We start from the raw sequence: 17,403 nt of genomic DNA, 5'->3' as shown, positions 1-17,403 counted from the left end.
TTTATATCGACCGGCCTGGCGCACCTCCTACGACGCTCATAACCCGTAATAACCGAGAACGATGCCGGGGCGACGAGCGGCGTCGACAATGATAAACGTCTTCACTTGCTGCGCCGGCGAAAAGATCAGGCCGGGGCATCACAAGGTACCGCCGCTCGCCGGCCATAGGAACGGAGAAAACGCAAAGATATTGCAACTCCTCCCAGCAGCCGCCCGCGATCCATCGGTCGGCAGGGTGGGGTAATGCGCCGGCGATATGGAGTAAGTTATGAGAGTCGAGCGGCATCGATTGCCCCTGAGTCAATTACGCGCGACACCCGTCGAAAGCGATGCGCGATGATGCATTGCAAGCAATGATGTAACGCGATGATTCTCAACATGCGCCACATGCCGTATAACACCGCAGAGAAGCTCTGCGCTGTATTTCGGAAGGACCTGCATATAAAATGCAGGAAATTAGCGGAGCGCAGGAAAATTCGCAAGAGAGTCGCAATTTTCGTCTAATATAAATCATGAGAAATGGAAATTTTACGACGCTAAACGACATAAAAAGAATCACGTGCTTTAAAAGAAACACACACACTGACGTAAAGTACTAAATTAATATTTACCACGTAAGCTTCTGCGAAAAGCTTGTAGTAATTATATACGAGTGATATTTACAGAGAGGAAACACGGGAGGTTGTTGTGAGTCTGAACTTCAAACGCCATATATAGGAAGTTGCCATAATTACAGCGCACCAAGATCTTTCAGCTCACGCGTCTTTCCTGTGACCCGTGTGAATGCGGGTCATATACGCCTATTTAATTGGACTGTTTAACGATTCAATGCCATATGGTGCATAATAAACGAACCGAGTGTACACTTTGATCAAACAAATGTTCGAAGCTGTCGCGATCACGCCCAGTTCGCTCGACATTGTCGTCGGATCATTAATTGGCGCATGAACGCATTTACATCGAGATTGCGCTTCACCAATTAATTATACAACTACCTGCCGCGAGTCAATCATTGAGTCATGTTTACATAGTTGTCTTACCGGAAAAATTAAAAAAAGAGACACCGTTTATCATTCTTCAACTAAGAATAAACATGTATAACATGGAAAGAGAAAGGCAGAGAGAAATATCGATCTTTTTGCCTTATGAAAAAAGCGCATGCATAAAACCAGATGAAACTATTTATTCATGTATGCATTTGATAATAAAAACTAAAAGCAATTAAATATTCTCTTATAAAGAAAGATATTCGCTGTGATGTGTATTATTCGAGAAATACGCTGACATATTTGTCTTGAAATTTGTTCAAATGTAATCAGATGATAATAGATCTTATTTGATAATATAATTTTCTTTTTGCAAGAAAATTTTATTTTTTATTGAACTGTTTAAAGAGATTCTACATTTTTAATATTCGTTCTTGATTCGTTCTTCTGATTTCTCGACTTTTAGCAAAATTAATTCGCTACATTCGTGTCTTCTGACTTTGAACAAAATGTATACAAGTGTCGACTCATAAATAACTTTAATTCACACCCAATGAGAAAATCGGTAAAAACTTACATTTTTATCGAGGGTCAAAAGTGCATTAGCAAGATTATACATATATCGCTTCGCACGCCGGAGGAAGATGCTTTTTGCGAAGCGCTCCAGCGAGACTTCGGCGAACACGCCAGAGGACGTATTCGATAAATGGTTTGCCGTAAAAAAGTCCATCGTGCACTTTGCTTCGTTCGATACTGTCATAAATAATTAGAGAATACCCTGGACGGCGAGGAGAGTTTGTGCCGCATGTCTCACAAATGTCGTAGGTTTCACGTGATGCGGAGAATCATTAGCAGTAAATCTGCAAGGTGAAACGCGCGATCGCACAAGCATAATAAAAATGTTTATTTCGATTTTCATGAGGCTAATTTGATGCTAATAATTGTAATTTATGTTTTGCTTACATACATAAAAACTGGAAATTGCTGTTATTGGATACCAGATCAAATCTGTTTTTCTTTCTTATGCAAGAATAACTATCTTTAGAAAGAATTTACGCATTCATTGCAAATGTAAAAATATTCTTATGTTGAATCTATAAAGCAAAGCTATGCGTGTAAATATTTGTAATCTAAACTTGGTAGAAAGAAACGGACGGTAGAATAACACGCAAGTACAGAGAAATTCAACTCGATAAATCGGGATTGATTAGCTTTTTCTAAAAATTGTGAAAATTCTCTTTTATTGAAAATTTTTATTATTTTTCTATCTTATGCATAAAAATCAATAAAAATCCTCAGTGAATTTTTCAAGGTAAAAATCGTCGATTTATACAATCAACATACGGAAACTTGCATGATTTTTCAATGATTTTTCCATTTTACAGCGATTGCCTAAAGAATTATCATAATCGTTGACATATAAAATTGATTACCCGTTTTACATTATTTTAGTCATTCCAGTTTTGTATGCTCTAATGAAGTTTTATTTAAAGACTAACTTTGTAGACATAATTTAATATGTTTAAGTATGATCCATAAAAATGATGGATAGCATTACGATGCATCATCACTAGTAATGGTCAAAAAAGGTAGTTCATTATAATATTCTCCCGTTAGCACGCAATGACTGTATAACTATGCAGATTACTATATCAACCTCTTCAGAAATGAATTTATTAAAGAAACTTTATTCTTTTAATTATATTTATTCAAAAGGTATTTATAATTATCCATTAAATATCAATTCTTTTGTATTGGGATATCGTGATGAATTCGTAGTCATTTTTATTATATCTTTGTCAATCATATTTAAATTAAATAAAACTAAACGTACACATACGTGCCAAATATCTTCGAAGAGGTTAAAGATTTCAGTTTCTCACATAACAAATTAATGATGATAAGTTCAAGAGATCCTCGATTTCCAAGATTTCCATCAATCACGTTTTTTTTTTTTTTTTTTTTTTTTTGTAATAGAAGAGTAACATTGTTGACATTATAATAATATGTACTCGCACGTATAAATACGTAATTTATGTGCAATAATTCTTACTACACGTAACCACTGTTTTTTATCGACAATCGGAATCGCCAATCCTTCCACTGCACCTCGTCCGATTACAGACGAAGCGCGATACGGTTCGACTGTGTACAGTGTGCAGTATCAATGTTGCACGCGAGGCATCGACAACGCCGTTGCTTACGTCGGTTTACAAAATTTATAAATTATACGATCCCGTAGATCAAACGCATCCCGATCTGACTCTCTCTCTCGCAGCCGACGAGTTTAACCCGACATACGTATCTATCTCTTGACGGCGACATCGAATCGTGTTTCAATAATCGATCAACGCATTTTCACGATAGTCAACAACATTTGCAGAAAAAATATAGCGCGATGTCGTGTCGGTGCATGAGCGTTGTTACGCCAGCGCTACCGGAAGTTCGTATGAATATTCAATTGGCGCGCGAGTTTTGCGTCGCACGCTCGTAGCAGGCGCGGATTCGTCAATCTCCAGAGTTCTCTTTTTTTTCGTAGCAAATATCGATCGGATGACAAAGTGAAAGACAGAAAGATAGGAAGACGAGTGCGCGGCTCGCGAAGAGATATGTCGCACAATTCGAACTTGTCGACATTGTCATCATTTTCGTCTACGGATCAAACGCCGGATGATGCGAGGGACGAGTACCTCGCCAGGTGGGAGATCGCGGTGCTGACCAGCATATTTCTCATCACTCTCATTGGCAATGTTATGATTCTATTCGCTCTTTACGCCAGACGACGTTACCAGCGACGAAAGTTCACCAGGATGTACTTCTTCATTCTGCATTTGAGCATTGCCGATCTGTTAACAGGTCTGTTCGATGTTCTGCCGCAACTCGCATGGGACATAACGTTCAGGTAAGCTGCACCGTCATAGCTGACCTTGTTGTGACTATTTAATGATTTCTCGTTAAGTAATATGCAAATTCTTATCAAAATAGCGATAGTAACAAATAATACGTTAAACACGTTTTCTTATCTATAATATGTCAGCTGTGACATTGCACTGGTCAAAGTCATTTACATCAGTTTTGTTATTCAAATGGAAAAAACCGATGTTTAAAAGTAGACATAATAAAAGTATATAAATACGATAAAATAAATCAAGAATTTTTTTAAGTTTTTAATGTCTTAATTAATAGATATATCGAGTTTTTTTGATTAAATTATAAAACAACTATCATTTAAATCAGTAAAAATAGATACATATTTTGTATTTTTTCATAATAATTGTATATATCGACACTTTGATTAAAAAATTATATATATTCGTCAAAATGTGACATATACTAGAATTAATTTAAAATAATCAAGAAACAATTGTTAACACGCTTCTACAAAATCTACAACCCAAAAATATAATTCCATACAAAAATCTGAAAAGCAATTTTGAAATTTTTTCTGGTTTTCAATATTAACTTGATACAATCTTAAATAAAAAAACTTACTAAATTTCAGTAAACGGACCTTTGAAGAAACTTAGCATATCTTTGAAATACAAATTTCTGTATTTAAGTTTCCTTGCCGGATTTTGCTAAATATAATATAGATGATCCAATTAAGGAAATTTCGCAGAATGATCGTCAGATTTCAGGGTGGAGCAATACTCTGTAAACTGATCAAATTCGGACAGCCGTTCGGTCTGTATCTCGGTTCCTATATCCTGACGGTGACCGCGCTGGACAGATATTACGCCATTTGCCATCCCTTCAGTTACTGCAGCGTCACGTCTAGAAGATCGAAAATGATGGTTTTTGCGGCGTGGGCATTTGCCGCTATACTGTGTGTACCGCAGGTCCGTTGAAAATTTAATTCGCGCCTTCGTTCTCCGCGAGAAGTGTCTTATTCACCACCGGCTTTGCTTTACAAAGAACGGCGGATCAGTTTACTTGAGATATTAATTTTTATCCTATGCAGACAGCAGACGCAAATTTAATAGGCGCGTCGACGTGCTAATTTATGAGGGTGCTAATTGCACGGACTTGTCGCTTATAAATGTGCTGTCCGCTTATTTCACACAGGGGAATTTGCTTCGCGAATTTCTTGACACTTTGATAAACGTATCCGGCGCGTATCGCCAAATTAGACCTGACAAATGTTGTTACGTTTTTATTGTGATGAATAACAGAAGGGCGGTTTTTTGTTCCAAAATTATAGGTTTTCATATTCTCGTATAAAGAAATATCGCCGGGCGTTTGGGAATGTTGGGCCACTTTTTACCTGAAATATGGCGAGGCAGCTTATATTACTTGGTAATGTCCATTCATACGTTATGTACTTTAAACATTCAACGATGTCAGTAAATTTTAAAATGCCGTGATTTAATTGTAGGTACAGTGTCACGCAGTTCCTATTACCTTTTATTGTGCTCGTGTACACTTACACGAGAATATGTATATCGATTTGGACGAGCAATACAATGTCAGGAGTCGTTGGTTTTAAAAAGAGCGACAAAGCTAGTTTCGCACATCGCAATCGGGATCCGTTTATCTCTAAGGCGTTGATCAATACTGTGAAACAGACGATCGTTGTGGTTACTTTGTACATCATCACCAATATCCCTTTTATTGGATGCGAACTCTGGGCAACGTGGGACCCCAAAGCTTCCACATCGCCATTCTTTAGCGGTAAATACTCTGCAAAACAGCAATGACGAATCACAAGAGAAACTATTATTAAATAAAAGATAAGCTGTAATAATTATTCAGCAAAATTTGAAAATTCGAATATCTTTGCTTAAATCATATTTAACTGACAATGTTGCAATTAATAATGTTAATTTAGCATGACTATGGATTGGTTTAAATATTAATGAAACAGTGACTAAATTTCAAGATTTTGAATTATTGATTAATTCTTATCTCGTTATATATGTTAAAATTTCCAGGAGCTACTTTCACCATTTTAAGCCTCTTAAACAGTCTAACGAGCTGCGTTAACCCTTGGATTTACTTTGCATTCAACAAAGAATTACGCGCGGCGTTGACAAATTTTTTCTGCAGAAAAAAAGACTATTCATTGACCAATGGTAATCGTAACACACACTCGCAAGAAAAGTAACACAGAAGTCAGAAATATCAAATTGTTCAGGAAAAAGGAAAGAAGGAATTGCGTTAATATTAACGTTTCCTGTTAATAATATTACAAATTTTTTTCCCAAATACTGTTGCAAATTATAAATCGTCTGAAGCAAGCTTGATTTTACGGAAAATAATTTTACATATCTATGCTTGGTTAAACAATAATTTTTAAATTAATTATTTACGGCAGTATTAAATATAGCGGATTTACGCGGAAAGTATTTAAATTCAACTTTTCTCTCACTTTTTCTGATTGAACACCGATGTATTTAAAACATAATCCACGCATAAAGTACAATTCGAAAAATTTCGACATGTCACTTTTCTTGCGAGTGTGCGATAATTTTTTTTTTTATATGATACTTGTTGTTAAACTGAAAGAAAGAAAATATAATATCATAATATTTATAGGTATAGATACACATCAAAATGCGTCGGATGTACCTTCTACGACATCGTCGTTTATTTCTAGAATCTCTCGACTTGCGAGTTCAAAGATATTCGGATAAAGAGGAAACGAAACAAAGTTTGCATTTTGAGGAGGACTGTTTTGAATATAAAGAATATATTGTCAATAGTTGATGCATACATACATCTGCGAACGTGCAAATGCGTTCAATACGACAATGTCGCGGCATGCGAATGCTTCCTGCGAGTATTTTTTAATAAAATTCGTTTATGAAAAGATTACAAAAATACCTGCACGTAAACAAAAGTCATTTTTTGTATGAACACTTCAGAACAATCCACTCGGCTGTATGATCGGAATTATCCACTGTCACAAATCTTCGTCACTTGAAAATATTCAAGCTCGCATATTTTCGCAAACCGTATCCGTTGAGAGCGTAATTGCGCTTTCGAGCTTTTTCTTTTCTACCATATTCGTAATTCCCGTCGCATCTCCGTCCACGTGCGCCATTCTTCACGATCTGTTATACTTGCACGGTTCCACCTCATTAGTATTTCCATCGGTCGGGCGTCTATTATGTCCCGATGTTTGTACTCCCATTTTTATCCCGATCATCCCAGAGACTCTCACACGTATGCTAATATCGCGCACCAGGTATGGGCACCCGTAGCTAGACGCCACCGCTATCCATCTAATAATTGGAAGATGCAATAAACAAAATTAATTATAATACAAAAAATTTATATCACTGTTAATCATTTATTGCGAGCAGAATTTTTTAAATAAGTAATAAGTTGATCAATATTTATATCAATTTTTTTTACTTAATCAGTAAAAAATTAAATACAAACTTTATTAATTTCGATAACTTGGTGTAAAATTTATATTATTATCGTAATTCTGAATGTTGGCATAATATATTCCAAAGAATAATGATTATAGTCATTTCACAAAATTATTAGTTTCCGCGAGTGTACCGCTTGATTTTTTTGTCAATTATATTGTTATATTAATGACTTTCAATAATTTTCAAATTTTTACCATTTGGCTTGTATGCATAATGATCAAGTTTGCTATTAAAAGTATTTTTTGTCAAAAATGAGATATTCTAAGCAGGGCCCATGCGACATTTGGTACATTCCTCTGTTCGCGGCGACCATCTGGTCACGATAAATTGAGAACCCTTGATGGAACACCTGAATACTTAATAAACGGATAAAATTAACATTAATAACGACTGTCTGTGGCCGATCCACATCTTATCCGAGGACAAACGCGGTCGCTAGATCCACGTGATATATGCCTTACGAGACTTCGGCAAGAAAGGCGACTCGTCAGTTTTCCAAGTCGTTTCTCTTCAGTACATCGATGGATGACACCAGAGTCAAGGAGGAGGTACCGTTCCTGCTCGATCCGGTGCCTAGGATGGAGCAAAATTCGGAGGAATATCGCGCCGAGCCGGCGAAAAACGAGGTATAGATGCGCATCAGAATGCGTCGGATGTACCCTCTACGACATCGTCGTTTATTTTTAGAATCTCGACTTGCGAGTTATTTTACAAAAAAGCGAGAAAAACGAGGTAGCAGCAATCAGATCGAGACGATATCACCGCTACAAGTGTGACGTTGCAATGATAAAATTGACAGTCGTCACTTTTTCATGACTTTGCGCAAGCTGTACACCTGTATAGCCAAAATAAATGTTTATGAAATAAAATATTCATATTTTCTTGAATTTTAAATCAAATTCTATAAAGTATTTATATATTTTGCATTGATTAGCAACTTAATCAGTCTGTATTATTCACTTATTAAATGAGTAGTCACTTTTAATTACAACGATTCTTAGATCTATTCTTGAAATATATTTCGGTGTCACATTTATCTCGCGTCATAACGTATAAGAAGGACCATATCGAGAAATCAATCTAATCAAATCTCGCTCGAATTTGCCAGGTCAGAATGTGAAAAAAATTAAAATGATTTTCAGTCCGAGAACGAGAGCAATGAGGAGGATTACGCGCGTTCGCCTGTATTACTAGATCTGGATGAGAACTCGAAGCAACAGCGGCAGAAGGCTGCGAGTCAAAAAGTGAGCTCACAAGTGAATACGATATCGGCGATGGATCAACATTTGCAGGATCAAGGATTGGTTTCAGGTGTGTGAAGAACCTTCAGTTTCCACGTCGGAGCACAGAGAAAATTAACCGTGCTTATTATATGTTGCACGTGCTTATCAGTTACACGTTTTTCAATTATTACATTCAAGTATCATAGACGTAATTGACCAATTAGTGGATTGTTTTTTTGATTCATGTTGTTTAATCCGCGGTTTTTACATGTTCAGTACATAATCAATACGTTAGTGAATGGAATTGCGTCATTAACTACATATGTGTTTTTTGTAGAAGAGGCACGTTTGCAGACCGTAAGAAGCAGATGGCAAGAAGCGAGCTTCGAGACGCGCAGCCAGCAGAATCCCGAGGGAGTAGTTGTGATTAGGGTGCCGGAACCGGAAATAATCGGCAGCCACTCGCATCTCGAGATGCTCCACGAGACCAACATTAAATCGGTGCAACGGGAGTCGTCGCAGACTGAGAAAGGTGCGGCAATGTCAAATTGCGCATTGCCTGGTGAGATTACATTCACAATTGAGCTAATCTAAGCTTTGGGAGAACTGACGCGCGATAACTGACATAATATCACAGTCCTTAAATTACGTTTTCCAAGTGATAAAGTGACGAAGTTAAGATAAATTATTTATACGAATTACCGGCATTTACAGATGTTCTTTGGATTGCTAGTTTCCTTGCAGCGGAAGAGTTAACAGAGAGGATTGCTTAATCGTCTGATGTTAACGACGCCGTTCGCAATTAGATGAGTATCTCGCTTGGTTGTCTTTGGCAAACGTCGACGCAGCTCTCGTTCCAGCAGCATAACTCGTAGACTTTTGTCACGCGTCTGCTGTATCTGTCGCACAAGAATCGAGGGACGTTGCTGCTCCTCACGTGACTTATTCTCCGTCGCCGTGTCGCGCCAGTTCCCCTCATTCCTGCGAAAACGCGAACACAATAAAACGCATGAATATCAATTTGTGCAAAACGTATGCACGTATTTTCGAAAAAAGGCAAGCTCTTTTTTGCATTACAGTTGTATTCAATTTATATTCCGCCGATACATTTTTATGCCAAGTGACGCGTTTAAAGTTATTTGTAGACGTGCGTGAGAGCCTCGTAGAAACTCGTACTACGGTACGGTACAATCGCGCGAACTCGATTTACGACAACTCAACCGATTTCGAGTCTGTGAAGCTCGTATATGTATGCGATCAATCGGAAAATTCATCATTCTCGCACCATCTTTGAATTCGCGATTTTAATGCTTGCAAGTCGCAAAGAAATTTCAATAAAATTAAAAGATATTTACACTTAGACCACAATGCACAGAATGTCTCGCACTTCCGTATTATTTTCTAACGACTAGACTCTTTGAAATCAAGTTTTTAATTAAATTCTTTCGGGTGTTCTTGCGGAATATAATAATTGCGATAATTCGCAAACCACGCTACCTGCACGTGTAATCCGCAATGTAGCCGTTGTTGACTCTCTTCAAGCGTATACTACCCCCATCGGCGCCTCTTCTCTGTCTGTTATGGCCTTGGCCATCCCTCGAGACACGCTCGACGCGCTTCCTGGACCGCTTGTCGATAGGCAAGACATGATCTGTCGGTCCCTTAGTGCCCATTCCGCCGCGTTTCCCCAGAATCTTAGCGAAAAACTGCAAAACTGTTTGTCCCCCGTCCTTCCACCAACTGCTACATTTCTCTTTCTCCTTGGCCTCGTCGTCGCGATCGCCGTTCTGTTTCCGGTCGACGCTCCTACAGTTGCGCTCCATCTGACCTGGCAATTTCTTGTTGCGCACCATCTTCCACACAGTTTCCCGATGAATGTCCTCGACTTGCGGAAATTTCGCAGATTTCTCAGAATCACCCCGGACGAGCGCTAGAACGTTCTCTTGTTCTGTTGAGGATGGAAGATTTCCGGAAGGCTCGATGGCTTCGGTTTCTACGCAAATGTCTTGGCATCCCTTTTTATCTTTGAAATGAAGATATAAAACTCTTTCAATCTCTTTGCCTCTCGTTTTGCGTGATCTCATATTTGTGGTGGATTTAACATTTACATAGATGTAAAATATAGATAATCAGTTTATAAATTTTCGAGGAATTCCTAAAGCATAATTCCTAAATAATACAATTTTTCAATTTATAATAAAAATTCCTTTAGAATCGATGGTTTGTTGCCATAGAAAGTTGCTTTTTATTCTGTCTGTATCATAAATTAACAATAAATATGCGTGAATTTTTAGGACTCAGCATATTGTTTGTCTATTTAATATTCGGATTTATTGACACCGAATACCGAGAATACCGAGAGATGTAATTTATTATTCGTCACTTCTTACTTCTTACTTTGATCATTGTCTTCGAAGTCACGGCAAGTAACAAGCGCTACTTCGGTCGAACTTTGTTTCGATTCCACCGTTTTGCTGCGGTCTGGAAGTTTCGTACCGATTCCGAATCCAGGATTTACACTCGCGGAATCCTGAACCACATGGAAACGACCCGACTGTGAATTTGAGATTCGCGGCATAATACGCATTAACGTCATCCTTTTGCGCATATGAGGCAAAGGTAGTCGAAAATATCGTGCGTCGTTCAACCTTAGTCCTTTTAACACAACAATAGCGATAATATATTAACATTAATAGCAAAAATATTGTTTTTTGGACTTATTTTGTATATTTTACACATTGAATCGTCGACATATTTTTTCGATGCTTAAAAAAAATCATAAGATTTCTAATTCATCTTTCTCTAATGTTCAAAAGCTCAACAATGGCTATATAGTTTTTTTATCACATATTTTTATACAAGATGTAGTCAAATTGCAGGAAAAGCACATGGTTTACTAACAATAAGCGATAGTTTTCATGAAATGGATTGATTCAGGGCAATAGCATTTCAATTTCAGATTAATATTATCTGAATATGTTTAAGAAATGAATAATGCAAAAACAGCGTGTGAATAATGCAAGCAGCCTTCAAAATTTTATGTCAAATATAATTGATGCATAAAGTACTAAGAAACAATTATCTTTTGAAGGAGATCGATTGCGGTGATTAAATGCCTCTGTACAAAATATAAACGCAAGTTTTTCCGTAAGACATGTTGATAGGTCAAGAATACTCGTAATTGTCATAAGAATGCAATAGCACAACACAAACTAAATTTGCAATTTAAATATACGATAAGCTGTGAAATTAACATGAGACATTATCGTACATGAGCTACATGAAAAATTGTGAATTTATATGATATGCAAAAATATTTGCTGTTTTAAATTTTTATTTAATACATTTTTTAAATAATAATATATATCACTTTTAATTCTAACCTTTGCGGCTTGCTTTGATATTCGTCATTTTTAAGTATCTTTCAATTTTATTCCAAAATGTGTATCCAAAAATGAGTAGCAAAATTTTCTATGGTGTTACGGTGTATTTTTCAGTTCTCTTTTTCTTGAACATTTTATAAAGCAAATAATCCAAATTTATCCTCATATTTGTGTTTATTAGTCATATTAGTCTTTTTTTGTTTTCCCAGCAGTAATGTTTATTGAATGAGATAGTAATTTCATATTTTATTCAGTTTTGTAGAGGTACCATGCCATCAGCGTATATATTTGCTGATGCAAAAATATCTCTTTATTAATAAAATTAAATCTATTACCGAATATTATTAAAATTAAAATACTCTATTATCTTTCTTTTTTATCTTTCTCTTTCATCTTGTGAAATTAAATTTTCTTTAACGATTTATTTGCAGGATTATTTTCAATTGCTTATAATTAAAAAAAATTCTCGCATTTATTTTTATATAAAAAATTTTTTGTGTTTTTAAATCTTTGTGCTAGATCCAAAATACATACCGTGCAATTTGTCATCTTACATAAAATCTAAAGTGCTTTTTAAAAAAAATTGATTTAACTTGTTTGCCCAAAAAACATTCGATTCGTTCAATCATTCGAGCAAGTCGTTATCGCGCGACAATACGCCGACAATGACGACGACGAATGCGCACAAGAACGATCATTAACTTTGGTGTAATTAACGATTTCAGACTACAAGAAGTCGGCTTGCGATCGCGAGCGCACTCGCATGCGCGACATGAATCGCGCATTTGAGTTGTTACGTTCCAAGTTGCCGATATGCAAGCCACCCGGTAAGAAGCTCTCCAAGATCGAATCTCTGCGCCACGCCATCACGTATATCAGGCACTTGCAGAGTCTGCTGGAGCCGCAGTACAACTATGTACCCAGCATGCCCGAACGATCCAGCGGCGGTGGCTACTACGCGGTACCATCTGGTCCTCCGACGTCCTTCGAGGTGCAACATCCGGCAGCTCGATGGGATTCTTTGGCCTACTATCGATATGATTATCATGCTCCCTTCGCCACCCCATCGCCGCCAACTTTAGTATCATCCTTGCAACCGAGATTACCGGTCGACCAAGACGACCGACAGTTCTCTTATGAAGCACGCCACTAGATCGTCTTGAAATTAATAGAGTAACTTCTTAGATGTTTTAGAGAGAGCATACATTATCATCTCAAATCCTCGATGAAAAAGCGCAATATCAAACTTTCTGTATTTGAAATTTTTACAGGATTTGTTCTTGTTGGCGCACTTTTTTACTTTTTTGCGAACAATGAATATTTAGAGGAAAAAAAAGGAAATATAAGATTGCAGGAAAACGTAGAAAAGTGCGGTTAAAAAGAAAAGATCTCATGAATCATGTAAAAAGCAGAATTTATACGAGTGTGCCTTATTTATAGAGACTAAACGAGCTTGTTTATTTTTCTTCGTCGCTGTAATATATCATTTCTGCAAAGTCATTAGTCTCTCGAGAACCATTACTCAAAGTAATAGCAATCCCGCGTCAGAAATTTAATAAGCAGCAATTCGGATACTGATAAAGTCGTAGATGCTGTTATAAAATTTATCATAGATATAAAAATAGACGTTTAAATGATTCTAACATATTCTTTTATTAGCAACCTTTCTTATTTAGATACGTAAAAATATGAAAATATATCTTTCTCATGTACAACGAATTATCATAAGGAATACAAATTGTCTCCTAAAATAAAATTGTATATTATATAAATTGCCAAAGCGTTATGAAAAACATGAAATGCAAAACTTACTTGGCCTCTATCTGATTTTTGTAATTAATTAGTTGCATCATAATGATAATTTGCTTCTTTTACATACACTGAATGCCTAATACAATGATACGTCACGTGTTACGATGATAGCTATATGATAGTGTTATATTTCGTCTGTTGCGCTGTGTTTGGCGGCGTCGTGGTCGGATGGATATGCAGTGGAAGATCCCAAATCATCGTTTCCACATCCAAAGTCGACGGTCCATGCCAGCTGATGGTGCTTTCGCTGGGCATCTCCACCAATTTTGGCGTTGTAACAAATTCGAAGTGCAGCCGCCATTTAAGTGTCACCAAATCAGTAGTAAAGTCTGGTGTGACGTGCAGAGGTATCGGTAGCACCACATGAGAGTACTTCAAGCCCAGACACATTTCATGATGTTTATTGTAACTGATCAACGTCGGCATAGCTTTTCCTCGCTTGTACTCCTCTGATACATGTTCCTCCGATTGCAAAGACACGGACACTTGAACGCAAGAAACAGTAGCGTTTGAGAAATCAAAAGTTCCGACTATATCCTCGCCAAGTTTGTAGGAATTCTTGAAAAGGCAAAATCGCACTACGCGGCCGCGGCCATTCGTCACGTTGTAAAAGTTTGGACTGCGTCTGGCAGTTAAATTCTGAAACATTGAATATACAATCACGTAACATGAAAAATTTTTGTAAAATTTTTAAAGCGCACTAAAAGTACGAAGAAACTATGTAACCTGCAATGTTTGAAGGGCAAGATCTAATGGAGTTTCTCGGTGTTGCGTTTCCATAAATGGATTATTTGGGCTCAGATCTACGCTATCATTGCATGCTATTATCTCTGGCAATTCTGTGAAACAATACAAGGTTTATGTTATCATCATTTCATAATTTCCTTAAAAATACTAAGAATATTACCACTTAAAGAGAGTACTCTAAATGGTACCCGTAATAGTTTTATAACTGTATTCACTCTTTGTGTTCCAATTGTAATCTTATAAGAATATTTTACAGCCTGTCCTCTATATGAAGGTGGAGCATCACTTGGTATTGTTTCGCGATAAATATCTGTTGAAAAAATTTATAAAGTATAAGTATATATAAGTATATATACGTGTGTATAAGTATTTATAAGTATATATATATATGTATATTGTTGTATAATTATTAAATAAATAATTCTGGATAGGAGCTCTTAATTAAAATACTCATGAACAAACTTACATGTTTTACTTTCTCCAGGTGATAGTCTTAAATCACAACACAATATTTTTGGTTTTGTATTTAGCACTACATGTCCATTATCTTGTTGCCATGGTGCAAATGTAGTATCTGTAAAACAATAAATGTATGTATATAATTATTAAAAATTATGTATTCAAATAAAATAGTTTCTCTGAATTCTTACTTGCATTAATTGCTACTGAGCGAGCTGCAGTATTTATTTTCTCTGAAAGTACCATTTTGCTATTTGTTGAACATTGGCAATGAACCTGTGCACTTGCCCATGCGAGGCTCTCGAACAAATCACTATAGAAAAGCATAATTAATTAATATAAAACATAATTATAAATAATAATAATCATTACAAATAATTAACATTATATTATTAACAGTATCATACCTATGGCTCTGCGATATTTGATGATTTGGATTAGGTGGATTAGTGAATGTAACCAAACATTCTATAATTTCTCCGGAGAAATATACAGGACCTCGTACGAGTTTTGCCGTAATTTCTATCATGTTTGCTTCTTTTTAAGTTGACATATATACTTTCTCAAACATAACATCCGTCATTGAGATTCCAACTTTGTATCACATCACATACATTCAATGATCTACACATCTAAAATGGATGTTAAAATATATGTACCACGTATACAAAAGTTTATTTGTTAATTTACTCATCACTTTTTCTAATTTCTAATGTCAAAATTTCTAATCATTTCTAATCATGCAAAATGTTTACACTCCTACCAAGTGAGAAGACATTTTATTACTGCCAACTGCTGCCAACATGACGTTCAATCTTTATAAAAAACCTGTATGATTGTCTAGAGATATTTTTTGAAACATAGCAAAAATCTCTAATAAGCAGCCAATCCAATCATTTTGGGAGCTTTCCATCTAGGAGACACAGTTCGACCTGAGAGTGTGCGTGCATACATAACGTATACTATAGATACATGCGTGCATATGTGCTTTATGGAACGCAACCTGAGAGTGGACATGCCCGCATTTTACAGGCGGGAGCACAGACTTTTGCATAAAGCATAACGCATAAGCATAAGGAAATTGATTGGTCCGTTTCCTTATGCATTTGCTTATGCTTATATATAGACCAATCAATTTCCTTATGCTTATGCGTGAAGGCCGGAGCACAGACTTTTACATAAAGCATAACGCATAAGCATAAGGAAATTGATTGGTCTATATATAAGCATAAGCAAATGCATAAGGAAATGGACCAATCAATTTCCTTATGCTTATGCGTTATGCTTTATGCAAAAGTCTGTGCTCCGGCCATTATGCTTTATGTAAAAGTCTGTGCTCCGGCCTTATGTGTTTCCGTGGGTTAGCGCCTCTATGTGCGCAAAACGTGCACATTGAACTACGTAGCCAATGTCCACAAATCCCGTAGGCAATGTCCACGATCTTTTGGGTCTCTTCCGTGCTACGTCCACGACTTTTTGGTTTCGATATGTGCTATATCTACAAAGTGTCGGTAATGCATAATTGTAAAACTTGATTATGTATATCAATCAGATTTGAAATATAAATACACACGTGTTGTAAATACATGTATTGTGGCATTTACTTTTACATTTACAGTTTATTTAGCAAAAGATCAGTTTTTTTCAATAACCTGTAATTCGAAAATGTACATTTAAATTATTTTAATAAATTACTTTTATAATTTTGTGTGCGTTGCGTGCGCGCGCGCGCGTGCATACAAGTGTGCAAATTGTGTACCGCACAAAGTTTCATTTAACAATTAAGTTTTAAAATTTAATTCTATATTTTTAACACTACACATACACAAAATTTTGTATGCTTGTTCTGGAAGACTTTAATTTCTTCTAAAACAAATATTGTATATCAATTGAAAAAAACCGTGTCATAAAATTTGAAACTATATTGGTCGCATCGAATACTTGTTTATTTTTTAAAATATGACTGTCTTAAAAATTACCCTTTTTAAAAATTGTGTATTTACCAATCCTTTATAAATCAAATATTGTCAAAAATTATTTTAAGAATATCTTATTTATAAAAGATTGGTAAATAAAAATATGCAACAAAAATGAATGAAATAATGAGACAACAAAAGACTTTTTGAAATTTTTTAATTTGGAAATACATAATTTGCAGTTCAATATAACAGAATCGTAAAAAAAATTTGAAACATTGTGGTTTATAATTACAGAAAAACAGGTCATAACAATTCTTTACACGTTTTCACGTCACAAAATTATTCGCTCACGTTACCGACGAACCGACGAAAACAAATGCAGTCTACAAACTTCAATGGGTATTTGTTTCTGATTGTTGCTTAAGATAGTCAGTATAACATAGAAAAGCATTCAGTAAGCATCGATTTCCATTTATAACTTCTCGTTTCAATAA

At 36.0% G+C, this 17,403-nt stretch overlaps 4 protein-coding genes across 8 annotated transcripts; 2 read left to right on the top strand and 2 right to left on the bottom strand.

Annotated features, from left to right (window-relative positions):
* Positions 1-2,795: 2,795 nt before the first annotated feature.
* Positions 2,796-6,698, top strand: LOC105668722 (oxytocin receptor-like). Its single transcript, XM_012361246.2, has 6 exons — positions 2,796-3,888; positions 4,618-4,825; positions 5,188-5,282; positions 5,362-5,657; positions 5,918-6,058; positions 6,522-6,698. Exons 1-6 carry the CDS (start codon positions 3,596-3,598, stop codon positions 6,617-6,619), a joined length of 1,131 nt encoding a protein of 376 aa, XP_012216669.2. The 5' UTR covers positions 2,796-3,595; the 3' UTR covers positions 6,620-6,698.
* Positions 4,213-12,183, bottom strand: LOC105668728 (uncharacterized). Of its 3 annotated transcripts, none has more exons than XM_067352056.1 (6): positions 11,973-12,183; positions 10,980-11,244; positions 10,087-10,612; positions 9,292-9,570; positions 6,810-7,210; positions 4,213-5,666 (listed from the first exon to the last, which is right to left on the bottom strand). In XM_067352056.1, the coding sequence occupies exons 2-4, from the start codon at positions 10,993-10,995 to the stop codon at positions 9,342-9,344; spliced, it is 771 nt and encodes a 256-aa protein (XP_067208157.1). In that variant the 5' UTR covers positions 10,996-11,244; positions 11,973-12,183; the 3' UTR covers positions 4,213-5,666; positions 6,810-7,210; positions 9,292-9,341. The 3 variants fall into 3 exon arrangements, with proteins under 3 accessions (XP_067208157.1, XP_067208155.1, XP_067208156.1); XM_067352054.1 differs by having other exon boundaries at positions 10,987-11,244; positions 11,973-12,182; XM_067352055.1 differs by lacking the exons at positions 4,213-5,666; positions 6,810-7,210 and adding an exon at positions 9,010-9,148 and having other exon boundaries at positions 10,987-11,244; positions 11,973-12,156.
* Positions 7,205-13,906, top strand: sage (salivary gland-expressed bHLH). Of its 2 annotated transcripts, none has more exons than XM_012361248.2 (4): positions 7,205-7,992; positions 8,509-8,677; positions 8,927-9,121; positions 12,698-13,906. In XM_012361248.2, the coding sequence occupies exons 1-4, from the start codon at positions 7,819-7,821 to the stop codon at positions 13,123-13,125; spliced, it is 966 nt and encodes a 321-aa protein (XP_012216671.1). In that variant the 5' UTR covers positions 7,205-7,818; the 3' UTR covers positions 13,126-13,906. The 2 variants fall into 2 exon arrangements, with proteins under 2 accessions (XP_012216671.1, XP_012216670.1); XM_012361247.2 differs by having other exon boundaries at positions 8,927-9,151.
* On the bottom strand, positions 13,607-15,804 carry LOC105668721 (RAB6A-GEF complex partner protein 2). Of its 2 annotated transcripts, none has more exons than XM_012361242.2 (6): positions 15,398-15,804; positions 15,182-15,303; positions 14,998-15,105; positions 14,695-14,841; positions 14,511-14,623; positions 13,607-14,423 (listed from the first exon to the last, which is right to left on the bottom strand). In XM_012361242.2, exons 1-6 carry the CDS (start codon positions 15,517-15,519, stop codon positions 13,896-13,898), a joined length of 1,140 nt encoding a protein of 379 aa, XP_012216665.1. In that variant the 5' UTR covers positions 15,520-15,804; the 3' UTR covers positions 13,607-13,895. The 2 variants fall into 2 exon arrangements, with proteins under 2 accessions (XP_012216665.1, XP_012216664.1); XM_012361241.2 differs by having other exon boundaries at positions 14,692-14,841; positions 15,398-15,803.
* Between the last annotated feature and the right edge of the window lie 1,599 nt (positions 15,805-17,403).

Source organism: Linepithema humile, chromosome 3 (genome assembly GCF_040581485.1).
Source record: "Linepithema humile isolate Giens D197 chromosome 3, Lhum_UNIL_v1.0, whole genome shotgun sequence".
NCBI lineage: Eukaryota > Metazoa > Arthropoda > Insecta > Hymenoptera > Formicidae > Linepithema > Linepithema humile.
Note: the sequence above shows the minus strand (reverse complement) of the source record. Positions and strands in the feature narration are given on the sequence as shown.

What these genes read in the sequence shown, in the direction of transcription:
- LOC105668728 (XM_067352054.1), bottom strand. Translation starts at nt 12,000, where the DNA reads ATGACGAATATCAAAGCAAGCCGCAAAG. An exon ending in TATCAAAGCAAGCCGCAAAG is followed by an intron (nt 11,245 to 11,972) that starts GTTAGAATTAAA and finishes TTGTGTTAAAAG; the next exon opens with GACTAAGGTTGAACGACGCA. An exon ending in ATTGCGGATTACACGTGCAG is followed by an intron (nt 9,571 to 10,086) that starts GTAGCGTGGTTT and finishes GCGTTTTCGCAG; the next exon opens with GAATGAGGGGAACTGGCGCG.
- sage (XM_012361247.2), top strand. Translation starts at nt 7,819, where the DNA reads ATGCCTTACGAGACTTCGGCAAGAAAGGCGACTCGTCAGTTTTCCAAG. An exon ending in CCGAGCCGGCGAAAAACGAG is followed by an intron (nt 7,993 to 8,508) that starts GTATAGATGCGC and finishes AATGATTTTCAG; the next exon opens with TCCGAGAACGAGAGCAATGA. An exon ending in GTCAAATTGCGCATTGCCTG is followed by an intron (nt 9,152 to 12,697) that starts GTGAGATTACAT and finishes TAACGATTTCAG; the next exon opens with ACTACAAGAAGTCGGCTTGC.
- LOC105668722 (XM_012361246.2), top strand. Translation starts at nt 3,596, where the DNA reads ATGTCGCACAATTCGAACTTGTCGACATTGTCATCATTTTCGTCTACG. An exon ending in GCATGGGACATAACGTTCAG is followed by an intron (nt 3,889 to 4,617) that starts GTAAGCTGCACC and finishes AATGATCGTCAG; the next exon opens with ATTTCAGGGTGGAGCAATAC. An exon ending in GAGGCAGCTTATATTACTTG is followed by an intron (nt 5,283 to 5,361) that starts GTAATGTCCATT and finishes ATTTAATTGTAG; the next exon opens with GTACAGTGTCACGCAGTTCC.
- LOC105668721 (XM_012361241.2), bottom strand. Translation starts at nt 15,519, where the DNA reads ATGATAGAAATTACGGCAAAACTCGTACGAGGTCCTGTATATTTCTCC. An exon ending in CTCAGTAGCAATTAATGCAA is followed by an intron (nt 15,106 to 15,181) that starts GTAAGAATTCAG and finishes ATTGTTTTACAG; the next exon opens with ATACTACATTTGCACCATGG. An exon ending in ACCTGGAGAAAGTAAAACAT is followed by an intron (nt 14,842 to 14,997) that starts GTAAGTTTGTTC and finishes TTTTTTCAACAG; the next exon opens with ATATTTATCGCGAAACAATA.